The 26,778-nt window shown below is 40.4% G+C and overlaps 1 protein-coding gene and 1 long non-coding RNA gene across 10 annotated transcripts in view; one reads left to right on the plus strand and one right to left on the minus strand.

Annotated features, from left to right (window-relative positions):
• Positions 1-3,415: 3,415 nt before the first annotated feature.
• On the minus strand, positions 3,416-5,886 carry LOC136017568 (uncharacterized). The gene is made up of 4 exons (XR_010613986.1): positions 5,793-5,886; positions 5,585-5,689; positions 5,226-5,379; positions 3,416-4,039 (listed from the first exon to the last, which is right to left on the minus strand). It is a non-coding gene; the product is annotated as an uncharacterized LOC136017568 (long non-coding RNA).
• A 2,535-nt stretch (positions 5,887-8,421) lies between these two features.
• Positions 8,422-26,778, plus strand: part of CPT1A (carnitine palmitoyltransferase 1A) — a 44,384-nt gene continuing 26,027 nt past the window's right edge. Inside the window, exons 1-9 of one of the 9 annotated variants that reach the window (XM_065683119.1) lie at positions 8,422-8,532; positions 12,876-13,063; positions 15,218-15,263; positions 15,903-15,974; positions 18,085-18,268; positions 21,809-21,882; positions 22,022-22,184; positions 22,980-23,119; positions 23,523-23,694. In XM_065683119.1, coding sequence (XP_065539191.1) covers positions 22,044-22,184; positions 22,980-23,119; positions 23,523-23,694 — 453 coding nt within the window. In that variant the 5' untranslated portion in view covers positions 8,422-8,532; positions 12,876-13,063; positions 15,218-15,263; ... (2 more) ...; positions 21,809-21,882; positions 22,022-22,043. Of the gene's footprint in view, positions 8,533-8,879; positions 8,970-10,693; positions 10,817-12,297; positions 12,375-12,875; positions 13,064-15,167; positions 15,264-15,902; positions 15,975-18,084; positions 18,269-18,420; positions 18,497-21,808; positions 21,883-22,021; positions 22,185-22,979; positions 23,120-23,522; positions 23,695-24,595; positions 24,659-26,778 lie in introns of those variants that run through there. The other 8 variants (XM_065683124.1, XM_065683118.1, XM_065683120.1 and 5 more) reach the window with 8 other exon arrangements.

Genomic DNA, 26,778 nt, shown 5'->3' on the forward strand with positions numbered 1-26,778 from the left:
AACTAGATGAGTTTTAAGGTCCCTTTCAACCCAAACCGTTCTGTGACTCTATTAAATCCGAAAGTGTAGATTTTAGGCGGGCTTTTTTTGTTGTTTAGCAATAACCACACGAGGGCAGTAAGCCCTATCTTCAACTGATGGAATTATTTTTTTCCTCTGGTTCTGAGCATGTTGCTTTATGTGCCTGTTCAGTAACATGCAGCTGCTGCTTGCACACTAAGGACCTAATGTGAGGCAATGCAGCACCTCACCAAGTATCCAAAGTGAGAATGAGTGTGAAATCCTGAATCAAATTCGGGATTCATGAAAACAAGACCATTTATTAGGGACCTATTATTGTGGCATTTTTAACACGGCATTCTTCTAGAACATGCATTGTTCCCACATGAACTCTTTTTAAAAAGTCTTTTTTGTGTATTTATTTTTAAACTCAGAATCTGCCTGTGTCAAGTTCATGATTCTAGTCATATCAGCTTTCTACAAAATCCACTTAAAATCAGTCTCTGGTAGAGTTATCAACACTTTGCTACAAACATTAGGCTTGCATTAGGATATCCTGAGAAACATTGTTCTACTGTTTTCATGGGTTTTGGTAGAAAGCAGTCTTTCCTTGCATTCTGTGATGTTTCACAATATTTCTCTGGTACTCCGCATTTGAAATAGTTCAGAAAAGTCTTTGAAGGAGAGGTGCACTTTCAGTCCCTTCTGTGACCACTTCAATTTCTTCTATATTGTCATATACAAGAACATTGAGACTTCTCAGTTCTGTATGCTTTTAATAATTCCATATACTGATGGCTTTCTTATCTTAGCCATTTTTTCACTGAGCCTTCTGTTCCTTCATTAAACTGCAGGGACATATTTCTGTGTGGTGGCATTCTACTAATTGATTAAGTCATCTCTGTGATTCTTAAATCCATTAGTTTCCCAGGCACAAATGCAAACTAGACTTATTCTAACAGATGAAGGTGTAAAGCTCCAACATGCAGATCATGCGGCTTTGCTCTATAGCAACATTTACATAAAAACATTTCTATAGAACATTTCCTCACTGACAGGATTTTGAAAAGCAGCCTGGCAAATAGGGCTTGCCTAGGAAGCTGACCTACCTACAGGTTAGTAAATAGCCCACAGAGTCATGTAGATTATAATTCTTCAGGTCCTGGAAAACTTGTTTGCGAAACAAGTTGATCTGTGCTTCCAGTTACCTTTCCTTATCTGTTCTTAGTGCTTCATGTGGTTTCGATATGTGGTTGGAATACACAGAATTTGTGCTTGGTGTACGACCACAATAACTGAGCAGAACTTCACTGAACTGAACTACTCACAAAGTCCAGTGGATGCTCACTTCAGTTCAGAAAGTCAGCTGAACAGCACAAAAGTACTTGTGCATTGCTTGATTTACTTTCTGCTGCCCATCTTGATAGGAGCTGAAGTTAATGCTGACAAATAGGTTAGTGAAAAAATTTGCTGTCTGCAGCAATGCTCATTACTCACTAGGATGGTTTGACGAACATGAAGTTGTTAAACATGACTAAATACTTCAATTTCTCAAAAAAATGAAAAATATTATAGTGCTTTTCTGAGACATTTACTCACAGAGCCAAACTTTCATCCGCTTATGTTTATGTAAAGAGTACCACAAACTTCACTGCCTCCTGCACTAAGTGTAAACCACTTCTTCCAGGCTTGCTTTGCTTTTAGATATGTAGACACAACAATGTGCTCAGGAAATATTAAATTATAAAAATATTATAAAAATTGACATTCTGCCAATTAAGCAAGGCAGAAAGACCAGCATGATGATTTGTTCTGGAAGGGGCTTCCTTGTGCAGTGAGCAGAAGAAATACAAAGAGCAGAACAGAAGACTATGAGAATAAAACAATCTTAAACTAACTTTTGAAACTGGCAGTCCCCCAGCCTTTGAAAAATTATGCTCTCTAGCATAAACCAGCCATTGACTTTATTGGTGCCAGTTTCTGACTAGGTAAAAAAAAAAACAAAAAAAGTTAAAAATATAGATCCTGGGTTTGCAGCTGTAGTTTGAGCATTATAATTGGTATCCATCTGTTGTAACACTGTATTTAAAGCACTTTATTGGACAGTCTACTAACTAGTTCATCAAACTATGCTGCTTCACTCTTGGACAGCCAGGCCTCGTATCAGGATGTTCTCACTGTGTCATAGGCAGTTATGAAATTTCAGCATAACTGTGGCTATTGCCCATTTGGGGTACTGTTTGTGAGTATCTGGCTCTGCTTTGTCAGCTGTGCTGCTTCACTCACCCCCAGCAATGTTCCTGGAGACCACGAGAGAGGTATGGCAATGTTTGCTTGCCTTTTAAATGCATATGTTTCCTCTCTTCCCAGTGAGGATGCAAGAAGTTTCAGTATCATCAAGGCCAGCAAAGGCAATAGGGCACAACAGAGGCTGGAGGGGAGGAAAGTGAATACCAGAATTCTCCAATAAAGTTGATACAGGCAGAGTGAGGAACTAAAATACCTTTATGCATTAGCACAATAAATCAATGAAGTAGCTATGATATTTCGTACCACAACAAGTATACAAGTATACCAGAGTATCTGATGAGGAAGATGGTCAGGTGTGGAGGATGCTGAGGCCCAACAGTTGTGGCAAGAACAACACACAGAGCATTATGCCATGCAAGACCTGCCCCTAGCAGAGGCCTACACACCACTACTGCAAGTGAGGAGCTTCTTCAGTAACTTGGATGTGCGGTATAACTATGTAGGGAGACTTTAAACTGCTTTTCTTCCAAGCAAATATTGTCCATGCCCAAGCTGTCTCTAACTTACTTTCTCATGTCCCTCTCCAAATTCCGGAGAATCTTTTTCCCTCTTCTTACCCACTCAGCGCTCTGCTTTGCTTGAGTTGGTGGTAGTATAGATGTTACAGGAAATACATTGCAAATAAATTATGCTTTATTATGGCTGCAGATGCAGAAAGATAAGGAAATTCAATAGAAAAGGTACAAAGGTAGGTTTTAATAGTATGTATGTGTGCATTTGGTTTTGACTGAAGACAAGACTTGCATACACTGCAAATCTACAGGGTCTTAAAATCTCTTGGCTACGCATTATACATCTGAAACAAAGTCTGTGGAATTGAGCTCATATTGCAGCCTGTTTATAGAAATCTACTGCTGCGATAAGAGAGCAACTACAACACAGAGAGTTTTTACTTTGGCATGAACGTTATACTGGAAGTTAGCTACATTTCAAGACTTTGAGCAGTTAAAATGCCCTTCTCTTTCCCGAAACAGCAGTCGGGCACTATGGTCTATGTTTAATTGCTGTGACTATGGTGTCCTTGCAGACCTACGTGGGAAGCAAACAAACGAGTTCTGCTTCCATCTGATAGATTACAGCAGGAAATAGTACATACAGTATCTGTTGCCCAATGAGGGGGAAAAAAATAAAAATATCTGCAGTACAAACTCCTTCAGTTATGCCTCACAATTGAAACTGTTAAGGAAAACTATGCTATCAGTTTGTGAGCAACTGACAGTCTGAGTGAAAGATTTTCAACTGACAGTGGGTTTTCCTAAATATTTCACTAGTGCACATAACAGTGTCTTCCCAAAAGCGTCTACCAGATCCTTCAATCTGAACAAATGAGCCTCTAAATAACTTTCCAAGTAATCCTTACATAAACCTCTACTTTTTGCTAAAAAAGTAATGGTGTGTATTTTCAAGCCAGAACGTTTTCCTTCTCAAAGTGTATCAGAGTTTAGGGAGTATCACAAACACAACCACTATTAGGTTACAGCATTCACCATGGCTTTTTCCAATACACATTGACCTTTATATTGTATTTTTGACTTGTTCCCTTACCTTAGAAAACCTCCAGCTACATACTTTCTTTTCAAAGTTTGGCCAGCCTCCATTTTGCTACTGTTAACATAACCTTAGGTACATGCTGTGAGGATTGTAAGTCATGTCCTTTGTACCCGGGATGTCATTCATCGTCTCACATCTGGGATGATATCAGGAGATTTGTATTCCTTACCCAATGTGACTGTGAGGACAAAGGCAGAAGTCAGAAATACTCAAAGTTAGAGAAAAAAAGTGAAATATTAGAAGGAGAAACTAAAACCAGCATATCTAAAACTCTGTGTGTGGGGCAGGTTTGTCACTTGCTGTTCCTACCAAACAGCCTCTTGATATGTCTCATTCTGAGTGGAGGATCCCCTACAAGCTTGCCCAGAAGGGCTATCTCATCTGTATGCCTTGGCACTACTATTCATTTTGCTCTTACTGGTCAATATGTATTAAAAATAACTTGGAGAGATAATCAATTGCTTGGAACATGGTGCTTTGGGTATGCAGATGTCACTTAATTTCTTTTGGACTCTTCTGCCAAAGGTGCTCAGGCACTTTTAGAAAATCTCAATGGAGTCTACACATGGTTGCTTGATTGTAAATTTAGCATTTCCTGAAAAACTTTAGTATCTGCTAAGTTTATAGATATTTTGGTAAGCAGCATATTAGACCTATCCTCTTCTCAATTGATATTGATTAGTGCATATATTCACTTAGTCTCACAGTCATCTCTTCAGAGGTAATGTTACTGCAGGTAAGAATATCTTGGGTGTACAAAATAGCAATACCAGACACCAGGAGCATAACCCCAGCCAAGGAGAATTCTTGGGTCAGAGCTGGGGCAATTAGGTGGGTTTTCACTGCCCAGGAAGTTGTCAGTGTGTAATTTCTAAAGCAGTAACATATTACTTAAAATTTAAATAGTATCTACAAGTGTTCACTTTCCAAGGAGACCATAATGTCTACCTAGTTTGACAGAGCACTGAAAATATACTCTTGTTTTATTTTCATTAATAAACTCTAAGCAAAACCTGTGGCATATTCTGAGTGATGATTTTGCAATTCCTTAATCAATGAATTTAAAAACAAAATGCTTATTCCACTCAAGAAAAATTAGTAAACTAAAAGCAAATAATCAGTTCTAAAAATTATATTGCTTAGGAGAAGAGAGTCATATTTATTTTCCCAAAGCATCTTTCTGCTGTTGCAATCACAGATACACACTATGGTCTCTGTTGGATCTGATTGCCACAGGATAGGCTGATAACCCTTTTGCCAGCTTGTCAAGTGAGGCTAGTAGTATCCATTTTATCTGGTTAAAAAAAGCAAGGCAACACACAGCAAATCACTCTGTTTAAATATCTGTTGAACTGTTACTGTACCTTCACGAGAAAGCATTTAAGAATGGACAAAGACCAAGGCAGATCAAAGTCTGAGACATTACTGCGCTGGCAGAGCTTGGTGTTACTCAATGTAACGACAGTGCCTGAGACGGTTGACTCATAGCAATAAGGAGGCCTGGAAGGTAGGAATGGTCTGGAACACATAAACTGAAATTTCAGTCTGCGGAGGCACAGATAGATATGACTTGTCATTTATTATTTTGATTTTTTTGGATTACAAGATCACAATTACTAGGGAAGTCTTACAGCACCAAAACCACGTGGGCTGTGCTGATGAGACTTGTAATATTTTTTTAGAAATTAAAAATATGTCAATTACAGGGGGAAAATTGACTTACCTTTGCAAAGCAATGAAAGGTTGCTACAGAAACACAGGACACACTGCAGGCTTCTAGGTGACCACAGTTGCAGCCATGAGAAGTAGAATCATCTTATGCCCTTAACTGAAGAAACATGGTTAGCAGAGGAGATAGAGAGCTTCAGCAGTGCATGTTGCCACAATAAAAGACACAGGATGTTCTGATTAGAACAGTCTTACAAAAGTACCTGACTTGCTCTTTCTGCGTTAATAGATGAAGAGAGCCTGACCTAGGAACCAGTGTCAGTACCACTGGGACCTATTCACACGGTTATCTGCCAGCTAAACAGAGCCAAGTCAGGTTTTGCCAAGTTGCAATCTACGCAGCCTTATGTAATGCAACACATTTCATGTCTTTACTAAGGTTAGCTGCAGGAGGCTTAGAATCATGTTGAAGTAAGCACTCTATCTTGGTGTTCCCTAATTCATGACAGCTTGCACAATTACTTGGAAAACAAAATAATTAACACCAGCATCTGTTCCCAGCTGACTGATCCCTCCTGATTACATGTGTAAATGAAAATGTAGACTGCAGACAGATATGTACAAAACTCCTGGTATAACAAGCGAAAGCAGATTTGGGCAAATTTTTTATATTTCAAATCAAAAAGGCACCTGGAAAACTGGAGAAAAAAAAAAACAAAACACCAAGACATTCACACATAATGGAAAACATACAAGGGTTTCTTCTAAGCTATTAATTACTTTCTTATAACTGTCTGCTATGGCAAAAAATACATAGATATGAATATTGCTGAATCTGGGGGTGTAGATAGGTTTGTATTGATTTATTCTTTTGTTTTCTTTCTCCCCTGCTCATATTAATAGATCTGAATCCATCTTCTTTTTCTCATCCTCCTCTTGCTTTCATCTAGGCTTTGTTTACTTCTGAAAGAATATAATCTCAAAATTGCATCATTAGGATGAGAACACTAGAAAGGAAAATTCTGACCAGAAGGGGGTTTTCTTTTCTTTGGCATGGCATGATCTGAAGTGTAAGGGAGAGGCTTAATCTCTAGTGTCCATGCTTCTGGATTTGGTCACATGTTTGTGTGCTTTGGAGGCTCCAGCCACATCCTGGAAATTGCAGCAGGCAGGAGTATGTGGTGGGTGGGTCTGCCCACAAGGGAAAAATGTATGAATCCCAACTCATAATAGTTCAAGGAAGAGACTTCATACTCACACCACTGCAGTCTGGCAGGGCCATAACCTCCTTCTGGGACAGAGCAGTCTTCCAGCTATTACCATACCAAAATCAAAAAGAGCTTCAGATATTCAAGCTCTGAGCTCTTGAAAGTGACCAGTCCATTACAAATTTAAAAAGTACTCATTTCAAACTGAGGCTGACACATATGCTTTTATTTTAATAAATTTAATGATTTTGTATTTTTTAAAGAATGCAACTACTTTTGCTGAGATGTATTGAGTGTACTTATTTCCTTCAAATCCTAGCATTTGTTGGAGCAGGGGGGCTGGCTTATGCTTCCCAGGGAGGCCAAATTGGCTCCACAGCCTCACTCCAAACATCCAGCTTAGGACTTCCACACAGAAAGGGCCATGACTGAAAGCTGTTGCTGGCCTACACCTTTTGGCAGCCCCTACACAGCCCCATCAACACAGGGGCTCTGTGCTTGTGCTGCCTCTTAAGGATCTCATCCACCTACTGCCTCAAACTAGCCAGAACTCGTGTTCAAAAGAGGAAACCACCAGTGAGGCTTCCCATGCAGACCTGAGCCAGGAGTGAGAGTTATTAGTGGCCTTCATCTTCATTTGAGGCCCTAATCACAGCCCCACCCTCACGCATGTTCTGTGCTTGCATAGCCTCCAAAGTATTTATCTAACCTACAGCCTAACTCTAGCCACAGGCCAAAAGAGAGAACCTCCACTGAAGTTTCCCGTTCAGAATAGGTCAAGGCTAAAGCTGTTTGTAACTCTCAATTTTCCTTGGCAATCTGCTCACATAATCACAAATACTAGTGCTTTGCACTTTCTTTTCCACACCTGCCCCTCACCCTATCCAAAGCTTTGGTTCAAAAGAGAAAGTTCTCCAGCTAGGGCTCCTGCTCAGGAAGGCCAGGACATAAAGCTGTTGCTGGCCTGCACCTTCTCTTGCAAGCCCCATCAGCATGGGGATCTGAAAGTGTACTGCCTCCTAAGGATCTCCCTCACTGACTGCCTCACTGTAGCAGAACCCAAGTCCAAAAGAGAAAACCTCTAGCAGATGGAATGCACCAGGGGTGACAGCTGCTGGCCCTCACCTTCCCTTGGAAACCTGTTCACCAATGGTGCCGCTGTGCACATAACTTCAACACCAAGCCCTCTGCCTTGCCACAGCCCGGGAAAGCAGAGGATAGCCGTTGCATAGAGCTTCATGCAGAAGGGGCTGGGACTGAAACCTGTTTGTAGATCTTCATTTTCCATGGCACTACCTCCACAGCACCACCAAACGGGTCCCCTGCATGCAGTGCCTTCCCAGGGTGTGCGCCTTCCCACACACTTACACCCCCCGGCCTCTCCACACAGTGCCCAGCTCTGCCTTCCCCAAGGCGCCTGTATGATCACGGAGATGCTGGCTCCGGGAAGCTCCCCGCTGCAGACTCAGATCCTCCACCTCAGCCCTCTCAGGGCAGCCCTCTCCCCCTGTCCGGGGCTCACAGTCCCACCTGCCAATCACAGCCCAACCCGCCCCTCCCCGCCTATCAGTGCCCACCTCGCTCCCCGCCTCCGCTCCGCCCACATGGGCCGCGCCCTGCGCCTCGTTCCCTGCCCCGTCCTGGGCCCGCCCCCCCGCCTCCGCCAGCCAATGGGGGAGCGGGCGGCAAGCGGGGTGTGTGAGGGAGCGGTCGTTGCTCACTCGCGCCTTGCTCGCGCCGCTGCTCTCCTTAGCCTGCCCTGCCTCAGTGCCGGTAGCCGCCATTCCCTCAGCAGGTGAGCGTCTGTGTGTGTCTGTGTGTGTCTGTGTGTGTCTGTGTGTGTCTGTGTGTGTCTGTGTGTGTCTGTGTGTGTCTGTGTGTGTCTGTGTGTGTCTGTGTGTGTCTGTGTGTGTCTGTGTGTGCGCGAGAGAGAGCGCGGAGCCCCGGTAGCCGGCAGCGAGCCCCCGGTAGATGCGGAGCGCAGGTCCACGGCCGCCGGCTTTCCCGGCGCGGATGGGCTTAGCCCCGGCGCCCGGGGGCTCCTGCTGTCTCGGGAGCGCGGCAGGGGACAGCGGCGGGCCGTGTTCCGAAGTGCCCGGCTGATTCACTGCGGGCTTCCGCCCTCCCCCTCGCTCCCCTCCTCCCTTCCCCATCCAGGACGCGCCCACAAGCGCACCGCCGTCCGCGCTGGGGCTGAGAGACGACGAAACCGGAGTCAGGCGGACGGGCTCGGTTGGTCTGGTTTTAACCTAATTATTATTAGGGCGAGCGTGAAGCCCCGTGATAAATGTGCGAGTGCGCCCGGTGCTGTTTCCCTAAGCGGGGCTTATCCTTGCGGGAGGGGAAAGTGAGACAACTCAGGGCGGGTGGTGGGAGCGGGGCTGCATCCCGGCGGTGCCGGCGGGCCAGTGAGGGAGGAAGGAAAGGCCCTTAAAGTGTCCTTGGCATCCAGCTTGCGTTTTCCCCTGGCGTGTGGGTTAGTGCGCTACTGCCGCAGACGAGGGAGCGGGAGGAGGCACGGGGCAGCAGGAGAGTCACCGATCCACGAAGAGGACACCGGTGACCCGCAGCTTCGCGGGTTAGCGGCGCTGCTTTGACCCTTTGCCAGGGCGAGTTTCAGCTCTGTAGAAGTGTGCGTGCGGCTTGATGTAAGCGGTGCGTTTGCAAGTGTGTGTAAACTGAATACTAAGTGTGTGTGTGTGAGAAAGACTGGTCCGTATCATGTGATTGCAAGAAATGAAACCTCTAAAAACTACGGTCGCTGCAAACTGCTGTTGAGATAAACCACTTTCTGTCTGTATTTTTTTCACGGTGTGGTAGGTTTACTGGCTGCGAATGCTAATTAGACTTGTTGCAGAAGGTATGTTAAGATATATGCAGCATCCTGCAACATTTTTCTTTTTTTTTTTTTTTTGCCTCATTTTTGCGCAGCTTTCATTACTTCCACTATGTTTTTTTGCTTAAGTAGGAAAAAAAAACCCCTAAAATATTACTTCAGTTGTAATAGATCCATACTAGTGTTGATGGGACTGTGACAGGAAGCACCTTGTCTGGAAGTAGAAAAGTGCAAAGCAGGATCAAAACAAATATCTCATTCTTCCTCTTACCTGGCAATTTGTCAGAACTTAAAGGACAATCGCATTGGAACTCTGCAGTCCAGAGGAGGTTACTGATCAGAAAACTGCTGCTTCCTTATCACGTTTGTAGGAGTGTAGCACTGAGAAATGGGAAGAACTAATGCTTTCTCTTTCCTTTCCTTAAGCAATTGTATTTTCCTGAGTGTCAGACCTCTGCTATTTCCTGATCTACAAGCTCTTCTTTGTGTTTTCTGGCCACTGTGAATGGACGCTACATAAAAGAAGTATTGTAGTCTTCAGTGGTAATTAGCAGGTTCTTTTCCTGTTTCAACCATACTGATATGTAAACTAATAATTACCAGTTAATAATAGCACGGGTGATACTGGAGGTAAGCACTATGTGCATCTTTATTAGTTTAGGAAATGTATTACATGATTACGCAGGTACACGGCTTTGTCACAGCTGTGACTTGAGGAGCCCTCAGATCTACTTAGCTTTCAAACTTGGGGGTGTCACAGCCTTGATTCGAGAGCTCCTTCCAGGTATAAAACGTTATTCTTGGTTAAAGAAAACTAACATCAAACAGACGGGTTTTGGCACTGAACCGGAATAGGAACAGCTCGGTTGTACAAGACAAGTGCACCTTTTTTTTTCTCCTCCTTGTTTTGAGATGTCATCGCTTCCTCCATGGCCCGCGGCCTGGCGCCGGCAGTGCCCCGGGGCCCGCAGCGGCGGCGGAGACCGGTGCCGGTGCCCGGGGCGGGGCCGGGCCGTTGTTGGCCTGCACGGCGCTGCGGCGGCGCGACCTTTCCCCTACTTCTTGGGAGCGGTCACGTGAGCGGGCGCGGCGGGGGGAGAAGGGGTTGAGCTGGCAGATCTTCGCGGTGCGGGAGTCGGCGGGGCTGCACGCTGCGGAGCGAGCGCAACCAAGTGCCGGCTCTGGAGCGGCCAGCGAGTAGGAGTGCTCTGGGCACGGACCGAGCTCGTTCCTGCGTGCAGGGGTAGGCGCTTCCCGAGCGTGGCGGGTTTTGGAAAAGCTTGGGTAAAAGGCGACCTAAGTGAATGCTTGTCTGTAAAACAAAACAACCAACAACCAACCTCCTCCTCCCCTCTCCCCAGCTGTATTCTTTTTTTAATATTCCCAAACCGTTTTCTTTGTTCTGCAGTGTGCTGTGTCATAGTCCTGAATTATGATCAGAGGGCTGGAGCGCCTCTCCTGTGAAGACAGGCTGGGAGAGCTGGGCTTGCTCAGCCTGGAGAAGGCTCCAGGGAGACCCTAGAGCAGCTTCCAGTGCCTAAGGGTGCCGACAAGAGATCCGGAGAGGGGCTTTTGACAAGGGCACGTCAAACAGGATGAGGAATGTCGAACATGACAGGACAAGGGGGAATGGCTTTAAACTGCTACAGGGAAGATTTAGGAATGGGATATTAGGAATTTACTGTGAGGGTGGTGGGGCCCTGGAACAGTTTGTCCAGAGATGCTGTGACTGCCCCATCCCTGGCAGTGTTCAAGGCCAGGTTGGATGGGACTTGGGGCAACTTGGTTTAGTGGAAGGTGTCCCTGCTCATGGCAGGGGTATGGGATTGGATGAGCTTTAAGGTCCCTTCCAACCCAAACCGTACTTTGATTCCATATACTCAGAAAAACAAGATCTAAATGACTGAAAAGCAAGCCTGGATTTTGAATGGTCAATTTAAATATTAAAAAAAAAAATGTTCGGAACCAGTTATTCAATCTTTCAACCCTGTACAGGCTGAAGGACCTTATTCAGGTCTTTCCACCTTTTACAGTAGAATATCTCCTGCAAGAGCAATCCATTCAGTTTGCCTTTGGTCACCAAACATTGTTGTCTGTCTTCCAGGACCTGCAGAGTCTTAAAATGTGACATCATGCATGTCTCTTAGAAGTCCTGCAATTCCAGAAATATTTGCTGTTACAGTGAAAATACTAATTCTTCTTTATTGCATGAGCATAGAAGCTCATTAATGCAAGGAGAGTGAGAGAAGGGATAAAAATCATATAATCTGCCTAGTTTTGTTTTTTATAGTAATATTAAAAAGAAATACCCAGATGTAGAGCCTACTTTTTAAAGGGGTGGGGGAGGCTTCTGCATTATATGATAACTGCCAGTGGTTTAGTTTATATGTTTATCTCTTACTCAGCAAGATTATTCTGAATTTCTAAAAAATCAGACAAGGTAGCTTGCTGGGATGTGTACAATAATAACATGTACTGCAATAGAGACTAGAATAATCTAAGAGTTCTAGGAAGTGCATAGGATGTCCTACAGGGGGGAAATAACCTGTAAATAATATGACAGTTGTAAAAAATTATATTTTTATTACATTTGTGGAGCATGTCAGTGTTTCGGAGTCTTTTTTTATTGAAGTGTACATTTCTAAAGCATCTTTTACAGGACCATCCTATTTGAGAAGATGAGAGGCCATATGATTCAGAAACTGTAGGGATTGATATTCCTTTGTGTTAGCCTAGTAATTAACACATTGTTTGCTATAGCCAGTCTTCTCTGCTACTTTGCCTGTCTCAAGTTTGATCAGGTGAGAAGACAACTTGTTATCTGTGGCTTTTCTGCTTAAAGTACCAGTGAAAACAGTCTGTTCTGTGAATTTCCCTCCAAAAAAACTTTATGGCATGTGTTGACTGGAATGGATGTTAAAAGCTTGCAGGCGAACACTTGGATGTCTCAAACTGAAGTCTGAAACTAGAGTTGGAGTCTAGCCCCTGAGATCTACTTGCTTATTACACTAGCTAGTGTTCACTATTGAGCCCTCAGAAATGACTAAGGGGGTAGCAGATGAACAAACTTTCGCTCCACAGTTGCTCACCAACTCAATCCTGTTAAATGAAGGCAGATTGATCTAGACAATACATTCATCCAGTGCAATGGAAAGCAGTGTTTCAGAACTGCTGTTTGTGACTATTCACCCCATTGCCATCAGTTTTTCTAAAGTGCTTCCAGTCTGATCCAGTCCCTCTGAGCAGTTGAAAGCTCTGTGTGAATTAAAGCTCAAGCTGTTTTTCTTGACTTTCTGTTTCAGAGCTGCAACTGACTGCCATTGCTGTAGTGTAATGTCTATTGAGAGCTAGAAGTATTGGAAAGAATCTGCCTCTTATTGTGTCCTAACCCATTCAAGATTCCTGCTGCAGTGAGCTTGTTGGACAGAAGATTTGATTTCTGTGTGAGAAATAGATCTCAAGTCTGTTTTTAAGGACTACAGCTGTTCAGGTATGCTTACATTTCATTCACTGATCTGTCTGTTGTTATCTGTTCCCTTCCATGTATACTCACCCCACTTTACTACTTGGGAAGGGGATAAAGAAATTGGCCCAAGATTCCAAAGGAGATGCCTGCAGCGTGTAGCTAATATTCACCCGCAGATGATCTTGGAAAATTGCTGAGTACGAGACACAAGCTGATAGGTTTGTCAATAGGACAGCAAGTTACTGCAAGCTCCTTAGCTGATCTGATTCCAAACTGTATGCTGTAAGTGACGTTTGCAGTAGGTTACAGTGTTGCCGTACCTGGGAAAATACATGTATTTAATTCTCCACTTTGGCTTGAACTACAGCATTTTTTAATTTTTTAGATGTGAGAGATTCTTTAAAGCACTTACAATTCCAGGGGACCACAGCTGTCAGCTATAGATTAGAGTGGGAATGTCTGGAGCCAATGATTAGCAATAACCAAAGAAGAAAAATTATATGTCAAATGATTGCTGTTGGAGGAGAAGCTTTTGTCTCTTTCCAAGTGACCTAAGCCACTTCAGTCATAGCATAAACAACAAATTCAGCTTTTAGGAGGCTTAAACTGATTTTTAAAACTGTATAAGTCAGACACAACTAAAGTGGCATGGAAGGGCCTGTCAGTTTAACTTCATTTTTGTCAGTCAATTATGATTTGATCTGAATCCCATGTTAATTCAAGTTTTAAAGGAGAGCGATTCTTTGGTTTCTGATTTATTTCTATTCCATAGTCATAAGGTTTACCTGAGAAGCCCTGTTGAATTAATTTAATCTATGTGACAATTTATTGCATAGAAATTATTTGGCTTAACTCCTTCCAGAGTTCTCGTAATGAATTTGTGCCTGTAGAATATGATTAACCATTAAAAGGTAGGTGAGTTATTGGTAAGACTTAAGAGCAACAGGTATCAGTATCTTGTATGCTTAAGCATGATTAGATATTATTGAAGGTTAGTATGGAAGGAAGACATAGAAATTCTCGAGAATAACAGCATCTGGTTAATCTTTAGTGAGGTCAGAAGTCACTGCCTTGCGGAATACCAGGTGAACTGTGAATAACCTGTCTAATCTGTCTGAGACTTTGATACCTTGTTACCTCGTTGCAAAAGTGTAGCATACCCCGTAAGAAAGTAGCATTAGCTAGAAAAATTTCCAAGAAACAGGTATAAAAGGAACCAGAGTCTTTCTAGTCATATGTTTAAATGTTTGAGCTGTATATTTTGTACTGCTTACTGAAGATTTTGTAGATCAAAACCTGTATTTCCTTTGAAAGGCGTAAAATTCTAGACCACTCTGATCTTTGGGTTTCTGTTAAACTGAATGTTTTGGCTTTAGTTTTAACTTTGTTCAACTGTGCATCTAAAGAGCACTAGATACTCATGAGTAAAAGCAGTTTTGGTATCCTTTTGATGTTCTCTGGTTAGCTGCCTTACTTAATTGATCCTCTAGCATTAGCAGCAGGATTATTTGGGCATTTGTGTCAGATAGTGGTGGGGAGGCAGTTACTCCCATAAGAGCAGATGGGACCTTGGGTTACTGAAGTCGGACACTACAGTATATACTGTAGAGCATATACTGTAGTGACTGAAACTGTTGCATTTATAGCAAACTCTATGGAAACACTTTAATGACTTCATATTGACTCATCGTATTAAATTAAGAAAGCCTGTATTATCAATAATAAAACCAATGTTTCTTCTAGATAGGTATATAGACGTAACATTGAATTTCAATGGCTTATTTTTCATCAGTAGTTTGTACTGTTTGCTTCCATATCACTGCAGTATATATGGCCCTTAAGGTCTATTCCAGAAATCTACCTGCTGCCTTAGAGCTAGCAGACTGTCATTGGACAGCATAATAGTGTTTAAAATACCAACACACACTTAAAAACCTTGTAAAATGACACACTGGTGCTTTCTAGTGAGGGCAAAATTACTGGAAAAATGTTGAAAAATTAAGATGAATCATTGCCTGAAAAGTTCATGTAAAATCTCAGTAAAAATTCTACTGCAAAATCCAGCTTCTTTTATCTGCCAGACTAATAGTACATTTTTGTCAGTTGCAGAAGATTTGCTCTTTTTCAGTGTTTGACTGTTACTACCAATTTGACTTCCATGGTGTTCTGTTCATTTAGAACAACTGAAGCACAGGATTTCTTGTTCAGGCCTTAGTGCTCTAAGGTAAGATTTTTCTTTCATTATTATTTTTTAATTTCTTTTAATTTTTTAGGCAGATCTGTTATGAGGACTCCTACATTAAATTTCATGATGTATCTCTGCTAGGTATACCATTAAAAAACTGTATTAAAAATAGGATTGATGCTTCAAGCCCTAAATCCTCTTAGTGGCTCTTCACTGGACTTTTCCCAATAGTTTCATCTCTTTCTCTTACTGGAGAGCCCAGAACTGGACACAGTGTTTGAGATGGGGCCTTGACAGTACGGAGCAGAAGTGAAGAGTCACCCCCTTCAATCTGGTGGTAACACTTCTCCTAATTCACCATAGGATTCTCTTTGCTGCCTTTTCTGCAACGGCACCTTGCTGGCTTGTGTGCAACTTGCTGCAGAGCTATTTTCCAGCATTCAGTCTCCAGTGTGTGCTAATGTATGGGTTACTCCTCCCTAGGTGCAGGACATGGCAGTTCTGTTTATTGAACTTTATAAGCTTTCAGCCTGCCTGTTTCTCCAGAGCCTGTTGAGGTCCATCCAGATGGTAGTGAGATCCTCCCTTGTTTCAGCCCCTCTACTTGTAAATCCATCTGCAGTTTGGTCCTTTTCATTTTTATTTTTTTTATTTTTTTTTTCCTCAACTTTTTGACAGCTGCTGCTTTTGCATCGAACATCTGGAAGTGTCAAACCGATAAACTTCAGAACTTCTGCAGATTTCAGACAGGTGAAGACATACTTGATGAATGTTACTAAAACAGCTGTACTTATAAAAAGTGGTTTGGAAGACACTGACCCTTTGCATTTGTGTAAGAATAGGTCCTGTTGCTTGATATAAGTGATACGGTTTTGGGGGGTTGGAGAGCTTTGAGTATTTTTCAACGGAAACAAACTTCTGCAACCTTGATTGTCTGTAGACTGCATCTACTTCTGGAATGCCTGTGTAGATCAGTGTTGCCATTAAACTGTGGTTGGTGGCAAAGTGTGGAAGTAAACTTATTCACTAGCAAGTTATTTTGGGATGTTGGTACTGGCTTTGTTGTGCTTCACTACATAAGGTAGTCTGACCTACTTTGTGTAGGTGATATGAAAGCTTGGGCTGACAGAAGCATCCATAGCAGAAATCTGAAGAGAAATTTGGAATAATGCATTAACAGATTTGGATAGACATCTCAGTGTTTGGAATTCTCTTGCTTTTAGTTTAGTGTCTGGTATGAAATTAACAGATTTGTGCATAAAGAATTACTCATTGATCTCTACAAAAGAGAATGCATTAACAGTTTTCGTCTTCTAGGACAGCAGAAAATGCAGATTTCTAGTAATAGCTTAAATAGTCAAGAGAAAATACTTGATCGCTGTCTCAGCACAAACACAGTGTGGTGTTCTGGTATTTTAATACTGGCTTCGGTTCTAAGTCTGTCCTCAGACTTTAGGAATTCAGTGAGGTATCCTGAAGTGTCAAAATATGTTAACAAATGAACATACAGATGAAACTTGTCTGTTTCTCTGCCTAAAGCTGTAGCAAGCTCATTTCCGGAAGTGAGATCTGGTATCTGGACAATGAAATACTGGATAATCAACTTCTTCAGTGTTTTCAATATTTAAACAAGTTTCAGAGAAGTCTCCTCTTAAGAGAAATTGTTGAGCTCCAGAATTGTTTTCTGTTCTGTATGACTGCTTTGAACATTCAAGCAGTAACTCTTACTGCTTTGTGTGTTGATAGAAATGGAGTTCCGCTCCCTTTTTTCCTTGAAATAAACTGTTCTGGGGACAAAGACACTGGAGCACTTGCTTGGTTTCCCAAGAACTTCTGAATTCAAGGTGTCTAGCTTGAAATGGAAATCTTAGTATAGTTCTAAGTATGTTTCCTAACTAAATTTGGCTTTAATGTACTTTCAACCACTATCTTTCTTCACTTCCCATCTTTAAAACTTCCTTAAACAATGTAATTGTAAATGATGCAGAACCATTGTTTTTTTCTGCACCAGTCTATCCCTATGTGAAACCTGAGTGCTAAGCTAAATTTTGAAGTTGTAAGTTTATTTTTAAAAGGGAGTGAATTCTTTAAGGTCAGGTTTTTTGTTGGTTTTGTTGTTTCTCATTTCTTTATTGATGGTACCTTGCAGCTGTATGATGTTATGAGGGCTTCCAGGTGCTTCAGCATTCAGAACTGCCATCATACTTCAGGATGCAGCATGTTCTAGCTCTTAGCACAGGGTCTTGTAATGCTGCAAGTCTACTCGCCATCTATGACCAGTCAGTGGCTTGAGTGCCAGAGATGTCTATTTGAGGGCTCTAAAGGTATGAAACCTGTGTGGGGTGGTATGTAGCAGTGCTCTTGGAGAAACTGCGCAGCAGTCAATGCAGGGTTTCCTCTATTCCAAGAGAAACGGGATATGGGGGGGGAAAATGGATTGCATAAGCCAAGCAATGTATGAGAAGCAAGTGGCTAAGATGAGCTCTGAGGTAAGAAGTGGTATCTCCTCAAAGCAGGGGAGCTGTTTTTTTTTGAGAGAGAGGTGGTGACTACTTGGTGATTTGTGGGGTTTTTTTGCTTGGTTGGTTGGTTTTTGTTTGTTTGTTTTTCTTTTTGTTTGTTTGGTTTTGTTTGGTTGGGTTTTTTTAGCACTATCATTTTATCCATATAAAGCTTATGAAATTTACAGAAACAAACCCAATAGCATTTCCAAAATTAAAGCCTCAGGAATTAATTCCTTGTTTTGTGCAATGTCCTGTAATACACTTAATTTTTGTATCGTGGCTTGGTGCTTTTTAAGATGCACATAGTAATTCTTTCACTGTCTTTTAGACACTGTGTTCTGTGTTATGTTCTTCAGAGGGACATTACCAACCACAGGTGACTTCTTGCATGCCTGACTAAATGGAAGCATCCTACACATGGGATCTCTTTTAGCTTCAGATTTTCCAGGACTGAGGCCCTCATCTCCTCCTGTGGTTACAGGAGCATGTAACCCCCAATACAGAGCTGACTATTCAGTGTCTGCAACCTGAAAACATAAGGTCTGTGAGCAGTCTGTGAGTTAAACCTCCATCTTCATAGTATAAATATCCTGAAACTGCAAAAATAGCAGTCTGAGGAAGCTTTGTGCATAGTAGTCATAGCAGCATATTTTTTCATTAACATCAGGTCTATCAGGACTCAGGCCTTCTGGTATGCTGTGTGTTTTCTTGACTTAAAAGTGACATTTAACCCAGCAGTTCTTGTTTATAACAATGGAAAAAGATCTGGTAAGTTTGGATTGGCTCAAGCAGAGGTATGAAAAGGGAAGAGGAGAAACATCTGCAGTTGTTACAGCATGTCAGAACTGAAGTAAAACTAGAAAAGTGCAAGGAAGAGGCAGCTTTCTCCTTTAACTAAAAGCAAAACCAGCACAACCCTCCAACTTTAAAGGAACAAGTGTGTTTTTTAAGATGCATTAATATTATGAGAGACCACTGAAAGGAAAGAAAATAGCTATTATCAAAGTAATCTATTACTTCTAGATTACCTTTAGAAATCACTGTGAATTGTTTTCCCCCTTTAAACAGGACTCAGCCAGACTGCCTATAAAATCAAAAGCTCTTGTCTGTGGCTCTCTGTTGGGAATGGAGTTAATTGGTGTACGCTGTACAGAAATATTTTGCTGACCAAAATGCCTGAAGTTAGAAGAAGTTATTGTTTCAGTGTTAGCTGATTGATGTGGGCGCTGTCCTACTAACATCAGCAAGTCAACTTTGTAAGTCTCCACGCATGCTCCTCTAGCGTGTGCCCTTTTACCTACTTAGCTAGCAAGCACGTGACAGCAGAGGAATGCAAAGCAGGGGAAGTGTACAGCAGCTTATGATTAAATAGGCTTTTAAGGAGGACAATAAATATTCAAAGACAGGGACTTCAGGAAGTCTTTGGTGTTCAGCCGTCGTAATTCAGAACAATCTTAAAGGCTGAAGAGTTTTCTTAAGTAAAGGAAAAGGATATGAAAAAACCCAAGATTTTTGATTGTTTCACATCTGAGGGTCAAGTAATACAGTCCTAGAACTAGGCTTGTCTTTGTTTTCAGGGCTTGTTTACTTTATTAAGGATTAATTCTTGTTGGATTAGCATTTTTTTCATTTGTGAATAAGGAATATTTTCCTTATTGAAGCTTATTGACTATTTATTTAGAATCTTTTCCTGCTTTGGACAGTAGAAACACATATGCCTAAAAAGGGAAGGGTTCTTGAAATTCTTACCTTCAGAAACAGGAGCATAGTTAGAAAGTCACAAGGGAGTTGAAGGGTAATAGAAACTAGTCCATCTGGTACTTAAGACACTGGCATTCCAGAATACAAAATTCAGCAAGTGAACTGAGAACTGTTGACGCTTCTTGAGACAAATCCAGGTGCCTGATTCTCTCTATGGGGAGACAGTGGTTTTTGTTGGGAGCATGTGGGGGTTTTCATTTGTTTATCCCAGTCTTAATAGCACTACAGTAATTGCTAAACATACGATGAATTCTTAACTTTGAGTGCCTTTTGCAAACCCTGTTAAGTCCAGGGTATATCATGGATTGCTGCTGCCTGTCTCCACTGTATTGCTCTCTTGCAGTTTTGGTCTCAGTGTCCAAGCATACAATTTAAATGAATGAAGGAACAGCTGACTTTGACTTCCTGATACTTGTCTCCAGCAAGGTCCCTGTGAATAAGCAGTTTTTAGTGACAGAGTCATTAATTACTACAAATGGCAGCTGTTACTAGGCATACAGGGCTTGTCTTGAAGGTTTCAAAACTGGTGTTCAAAGCTGATTTGTTTTCTTTGTTGTCCTAATCAGACACTGTACATGCATAGATCAAATTGCATGCTATCTGTGTAACACAGTGATCTTCAGCTACCCTTCTGGAAATCCAGAAGCCTGATTCACCCAGGACATTGCCTCTAAAACTTGAGCAGTGGCTGATTTAGGAGATGTGTGAACTACTATCAGCCGCTATAGTGGTACCGCAGAGGTTGAGCGCTCTGGGCTGGTTTAGGGGCACACACTTTTAATATTGTAAGCAGTCGCTACCTATTAGTCAGCAGCCTTACCAGATTTTGTGCAACAGCACTTTCCTTGTTCTTCTCTGCCTAATGCTCCTTCTGTTCCTGAGTTGGGTGTTTATTTCCTAAGCCTAATATTACTGCAACATTCCCAGTTCTTATATTCCCTAGCTGTCTACTCATACACCTTTGCACTCTTCTTCATGCTTCAGATGACTTTGACATAGTAGAAAGTTTAAAGACTAAAGGAGCAGTACTACAGTCTAATAGCCTGCTTTTGAAGTGCTCAGCTAGACTGCACTGATAGCTCTCACATGCAGGGGTTGAATGTCTACCAGAATTTAAGTTTAATTACAAAGCCTAAGCTTCAGGTTTGCAAGAGAAATGTAAATTTCAGGCCTTAGGATCCAAAAGGCATGAAGTAGTTGTACTTTCTTTTGATTTTCGTTTTAATAGAAATGCCAGTGCTACCTTGAAACATTCAGTATTGATAGCATTGTATTTTGGACCAGTAAAAATATGAAATCATAATTTGCCCTTGAATCCTGCTCTACAGATGTGAGTATGGATTTCTCTACTTCTAAGAGGATGTTGTTTTTAGAATTATGCACATAAGTTTTGGTAAGCTAATAAATGAATGCAGACAAAATACTTTGAAGTCAAGATGATCTCCTCAAAAATATGTAGTTTGGACCATTTCGCTCTTATATGGTCTGCAAAAATCTATGTTCTGATTGTAAGTGCTCAAACAATATTAGTCTGAATTAATGATGAGCGGGGGTAACTTCAAGGATGTTTATGTAAAAATACTGGTTAAAGAAAAAAGGAAGCTATGAAGATGAGCTGATAAATATGAGTGTACATTTCAATTTGAATTGGCTGTATCCTCAGAGAAAGTTGGGGTGTAACTGTGATTCTGTTTACATGTTTATGTTCATTTTAACTTCAAGTGGTATTTATTTGAGCCAGTTATGCCTACCTGTTGTGATGGTCTTTGGTCTATATTAGCACAGTCACTGATATCTGTGGGTAATTAAACTGACAGTTGAGTTACATTTCCTCTTCATTTCATATTTGTTTGTGTGAAGGTCATCTTTCTGACAGCTGTGATTTTGTTTCCTCAGCTCTGCATAGTTTTGATTTGGCATTTATTTGCCAGTCTGGACTCAGTCTGCACTCAGGCTACAGTGTCAAATTGCTGGGACGAATCAGCTTGAAATTAATATATGAAAAAAAAGAAATATGGCCTGAAGCAGCTCTGTTTTGTTAGCTGCGGTGAAAACTTTAAATACCTTTTTGTTTCAAAATGTTAAGAGGAAAAAAAAGAAAACCCAAGCAAAAAACAAACCAAACCCCAAAACATTTTCTGAATCTCTTATCATTACACAGAGAGATGCTATGTACCTGTCATTTACTTTTTCTAAATACTACAGCTTTAATTTTCTGCTCTGAATTTTTATTTATTGCATGCACACACATATATATACAGCTTGCTATGATCATGCCAAAAGGCCTGAGTTACATGAGTGTTTTGCTTTCATTTTCAGCTGCTGTGGTTAGAAGAGGTACCTTAACATAGAGATACTCAGACTGAAGTGCAAGCATAGCCTGTAAGGAAGAGGCAAGTACTGTATATAAATTTGGTGTACTTTGAAATATTTCCCAGAATTAGGGTGTGGAAGATATCTTGCTAGAAATGGACTAGCTTCTGGTTCCTTTGAACAAAAAGGAAATAATTTTTTAACTTTGCTTTTTGACAGAACTAGAGAACTCACTTTGAAGATGGCAGAAGCTTACCAAGCAGTAGCTTTTCAATTTACTGTAACTCCAGATGGGATTGACCTGCGAATGAGCCATGAGGCACTCAAACAAATTTACCTATCTGGTGTCCATTCATGGAAGAAAAAGTTCATCAGATTCAAGGTATCTAAAATTCGTTAAGTCTACCAAACTTGACAGTTATTTAATGTTTTATACATTTGTTGAAGTTCTGTTTAGGTAAAAAAAAAATTTTTTTTTTCTTTCCTCCTTTATGGCAAATAGAGTTCTTTATTGTGGAAGACTTTTATGAGTTTTAGTTAAGAGAAGGGGTACTGAGGAAGGTAACATGGGGTGATGCTGTAAAGACTGAAAGGGTACATGTGTTTGATTTATTCTGTGGAAGCAAGATGTAACAGATGTTGAAATTAATGATAGATTTAATATACTTCATTCTTTTCATAATACCTCATGTAATTATGTAATCTTTTAACATAAGTCAGAAATATAACTAGTTGCAATTTTTAGTATCATTACTTAAAGGTACAAGACTACACTCTTGATTTTAAGTATTCTTTGCCAAAATTAGATTTTCAAATTAAGGATAATCTCTGCTGTTTTCAAAAAGTTACCTGAACATCTATCTTGTATAAGTTATGCTAAGTAGTAATGTTTCTGTTGAGGTATAGATTGCTGTGAATTTATTATTTCACTCATGGGGTTGTAAATAGCAAGTATGTATTTTATTAGTAGCAAACTAGACAAGATACACGCTAACTTCAACATCTCTTTCAAAAGCAAATTTTTAACAGCAGTCTTAATAAAATCTTCTTACAAAGCTATGAGAAGGACTGTTTAAAACTAAATGACTTAAATGTGTTGATTTTTGTTTCCTTCCATGGTAATATGAAGTCAACCACTTTGGTATGAAAAAAATTATCTGAAGGCTTTTCTTTCCAGAATGGAATTATCACTGGCGTTTTCCCTGCTAGCCCATCTAGCTGGTTTATTGTACTTGTGGGTGTGATGTCAACAATGTATGCCAAAATTGATCCTTCTTTAGGATTAATAGCTAAAATCAACCGAACACTTGACACAACGTAAGTAGACTGAAAAGGTACTGTTTCTCTAAAGGAAACCAATTTTCTTTGTAGTTACTCTTAAAGCTAATCATGTTAAAGTGAATCACTGTTTGAACAGTATGTTTATGATGGAGTAAGCCCATTAAGCAGATGTGTGAGGGCATGAAAAGAGTAGGTTGTTATACCAGTATTACTACATTGTTTTCTGAATTTTTGGGAAGCATATTTGGCAGCTTCTGTGACCTTGATCTTACTGCATGGGAGGGTGTTTGAAAAGGAGGTTTATGAAAAAGGGCTAAACAGACATGGTACTTGTGTAATGCCTGCCTGAAGGACCATTAGACTTTGGTTTGCAATATTAGGTTCTCTTCGGAACTTAAACTGATGTTAACTGGCACATGCTGGTTTTTGTTTTAAATAGTGGCTATATGTCAAACCAAACACAGAACATCGTGAGTGGAATACTTTTTGGCACAGGGCTTTGGGTTGCCCTTATTGTCACAATGCGCTACTCTCTCAAAATGCTGCTTTCCTATCATGGTTGGATGTTTGCTGAACATGGCAAACTTTCTTCAGGCACCAAGATTTGGATGGTAAGGATCTATTTTCTTAATGTTTCATCTTTTATCTGATCTGCATTTAAAACTCTTAAAAAAAAAAAAAATTCTACAGGTTTTTTTCCTTTCTTGTGTTTTCTGTGTCATGGGGCAGGAGGACCCAACAGGCTGTCGGGTAGATGTTTCTACTAATTACTGTCATCCTTCTGATACTGTAATTAAACTATTCAGGATGGCATTGTAGAAGTAAGAGTAAATGCTGAAAGAATAACTTCAGTATTTGCCAATGCCTTGAGGCTGTGTAACTCAAATACACCTACTTTTTCTCTACGTGCAAGTACAGCTGGAGGAACTTGGGCTGCAACTGCACCAAAGAATCTTGTCCTCCCCAGAAAGTGCTATCCTAATTCTTTGTTGAAATGTTAGGATTTCTAGTCATCTGTTACTAATTTAATCTTATGCTTTGAGACAATACTGAATGTCCTTTCAATTGATTTTATTCTATGCCTTCAAAATTAATTGGAAAAAAAGCCTAAGGCTGGTAGCTTGCTAACCAGTTTTCACATAAACGTAAGGTGAGAGTGATCTGGCTCTTGTTGATTACTCTGGTGCTTTGGAAAAGGATCCTTAATGGATGCGATAGCTATAAAGTGAGGAAATGTGTGTGTATATATAGGTGGTCCAAGAGATGGAAGTGGGTTTTTGTCTCTTGGACGCAGTTCTTTCAACTCAACGTTGGCCAGTATTGTTGTAGAAATAACTTGCGCCATATTATGATAGAATCAGTCTCTGTAGTGTCAAAAATGAACCGATGTGTGTTAGACTTAACACCATGTTATGATTTATTATGAAATATAGTCAAGAACAGGTATCCAGAATGGTACGTTAAAATAGAATTTAATGTTCATGTGTTACAAATGAAATTTCTAATTGATAGTTTCTCCTGGAAGCGGTATCAGGAGCCTCATGACACGAATTTGTACAGTACAGGCTCTGAATGGTAAGGCTTTCTGTCAATTGCTTGAAGCTGTAGATGTCTGGGGTTACAGCATGTCCTATCAGACAGATATTTTAAAGCTGTTAATATTGCCTTATCAACCTTAAATAGTATGAATTGTAATGCTACTTACCATGCTTTGTTGCATATCGTATTTGCAAAATTTTGTCTGTTGAATGTCGCATATGTATTTTGTTGTGTATTATATATGTTTTAAAAAGCAGAACACTATAAGGGTGTATGTCCAGCAGTGTCTTCTCTATACTTAATATGAAGTTCTATTTTAATACCTTATTCTCTTTAGCTAGCCCCAACAAAAGAGAAGAATGTTTTCTTTAGGAAAACAGTATCAACTACCTTAGCTTTCTAGATCTTTATTATCCTTCAGTATTGTATAATTTTCTGGACATGTTTTTCTGGATTGTGTGTTTCTTTTTTGTTAACTATCATGAATATACTATCTTCTGTTCAAATAGTCAAGCAGATCAAAAACCTGAGCTCTGGTTTCAGTCACATTACAAAGTCATTTTTTTTTCGGGCTGGTTGGAAGTCTGTTGGCAGTTTTAATGTACGTATTTAATCTCCTAAAGTAAAATTTTCTGTACCAGGATTAGGAGAAAAATGCAAGTGTTAGTTGCAGTTAAAAAAAAGTTAATTAATAATAATCTGTGAACAGGTGCAACGTATGCTGGAATGAGATTATTGGCTGTATTTGCACATGAAATCAGAAATGTAATTAACTACATGTGTCTGTTGGATTACTTTAGTAGTTTCAAACTGTCATGTATTCTCTACAACTTTACTTCAGAGAGAAATACTATGAAATGTGCTTGCTGATTTTGCCATTTGAGCAGGTAATCTCTGCCTGAAGTTAATTACAGTTTTTCCTGTCTGAAGAATTCTGGAATGAAATTGTCTCCAAGTATGGAATTAAATTTTCATATGAAAAACTGAGTTGGTTTTTTTTTTTTTTTTCCTCTCACCTGGCTTCAAATTTATCCTGTCATGAAGCACAACTAGTTTTCATTGGGCTGACCACTGTGGTGCATCCTGTATATCTGACAACTCTGAAACAGATTGTCCATTGCAGGGAGGTCTTTGTTGTTGGTAATGTTCTGCAATTCTTAATATTTTTGTGCTGCATTAAACAACCTCCTCTTGCTGTGCTGACCAAGGAAACTGATTTGAGGGAAAACCTCTTCAGATTTAACAAGTAGTTTTGTTAGTTGTGGAGGGGTATCAAAGGAAGAAATTTAATAGTGCAATGGCATACTTTGTGTCCGGTCTTTAATTTGCCTATCAATTTGAGTTCAACATAAAGGTTCTACTGGATTCTTATACTTGACCTTACTTTTATGCTGAAATAGGGTGATAATGTCAAAATCATTTACTGTGTAGTGTGTAAATTGCATAATCTAGACTTTCAGCCTAGTGTGTGTCACAGCTAAAAAGTTGGCATAAATAGGAATGTTGCTTCTGTCTTCGGTCTTCCATGGAAAACGGCAGATGCTCTAATAACTGAAGCTAAGAGGGGAATGGCCATCCCTGCCTCTTTTGTTTTGTTTTGGTGTTGTTGTTTTGTAACACAAGCACTGAGTATAATACTGGCATGCTTGCACAATTTGGTGTGTTCAAATCATGCAGTAGACTACCTGAGATAGACTCATGCTTGAAGAAACTCCCTGTAACATCAATGCTATTAATGTTGAGCTATACCTTTGGAAAATATTCAACCATGATTCCAAAGCATTATTATTATTTTTAAAGGTGGCTATAACTATCCAGAATCCTTAGCTGGGTCATGGTTAATGCATGGGCTTGGTTAATGATTCCTGTTTTCAAGCACAACATAGGTATTTTGCAGTATCTGTTCTATAGTAAAAAATCAACTGTTAGACTTGCTTTATTAATATTTACAGAAGGAAATGTATGAAGAAAAGAAATGCTAAGTAACTGTCTTCATTTTCTGTTGAGCTTAAGGTGTGCCACTTATAAACAATACTGCCTAATGACCAGTAGATAGTCAAGAATGACTATAACTGTCTCTTTTCCACTGACATGTTGTTTAACCCCTAGGAAGTCAGTTTATGTCAGTGCCTTTTTATTTGTGAAACAGTGATAAA

The sequence above is a fragment of the Lathamus discolor genome, chromosome 6 (assembly GCF_037157495.1).
Source record: "Lathamus discolor isolate bLatDis1 chromosome 6, bLatDis1.hap1, whole genome shotgun sequence".
Classification (NCBI taxonomy): Eukaryota; Metazoa; Chordata; class Aves; order Psittaciformes; family Psittacidae; genus Lathamus; species Lathamus discolor.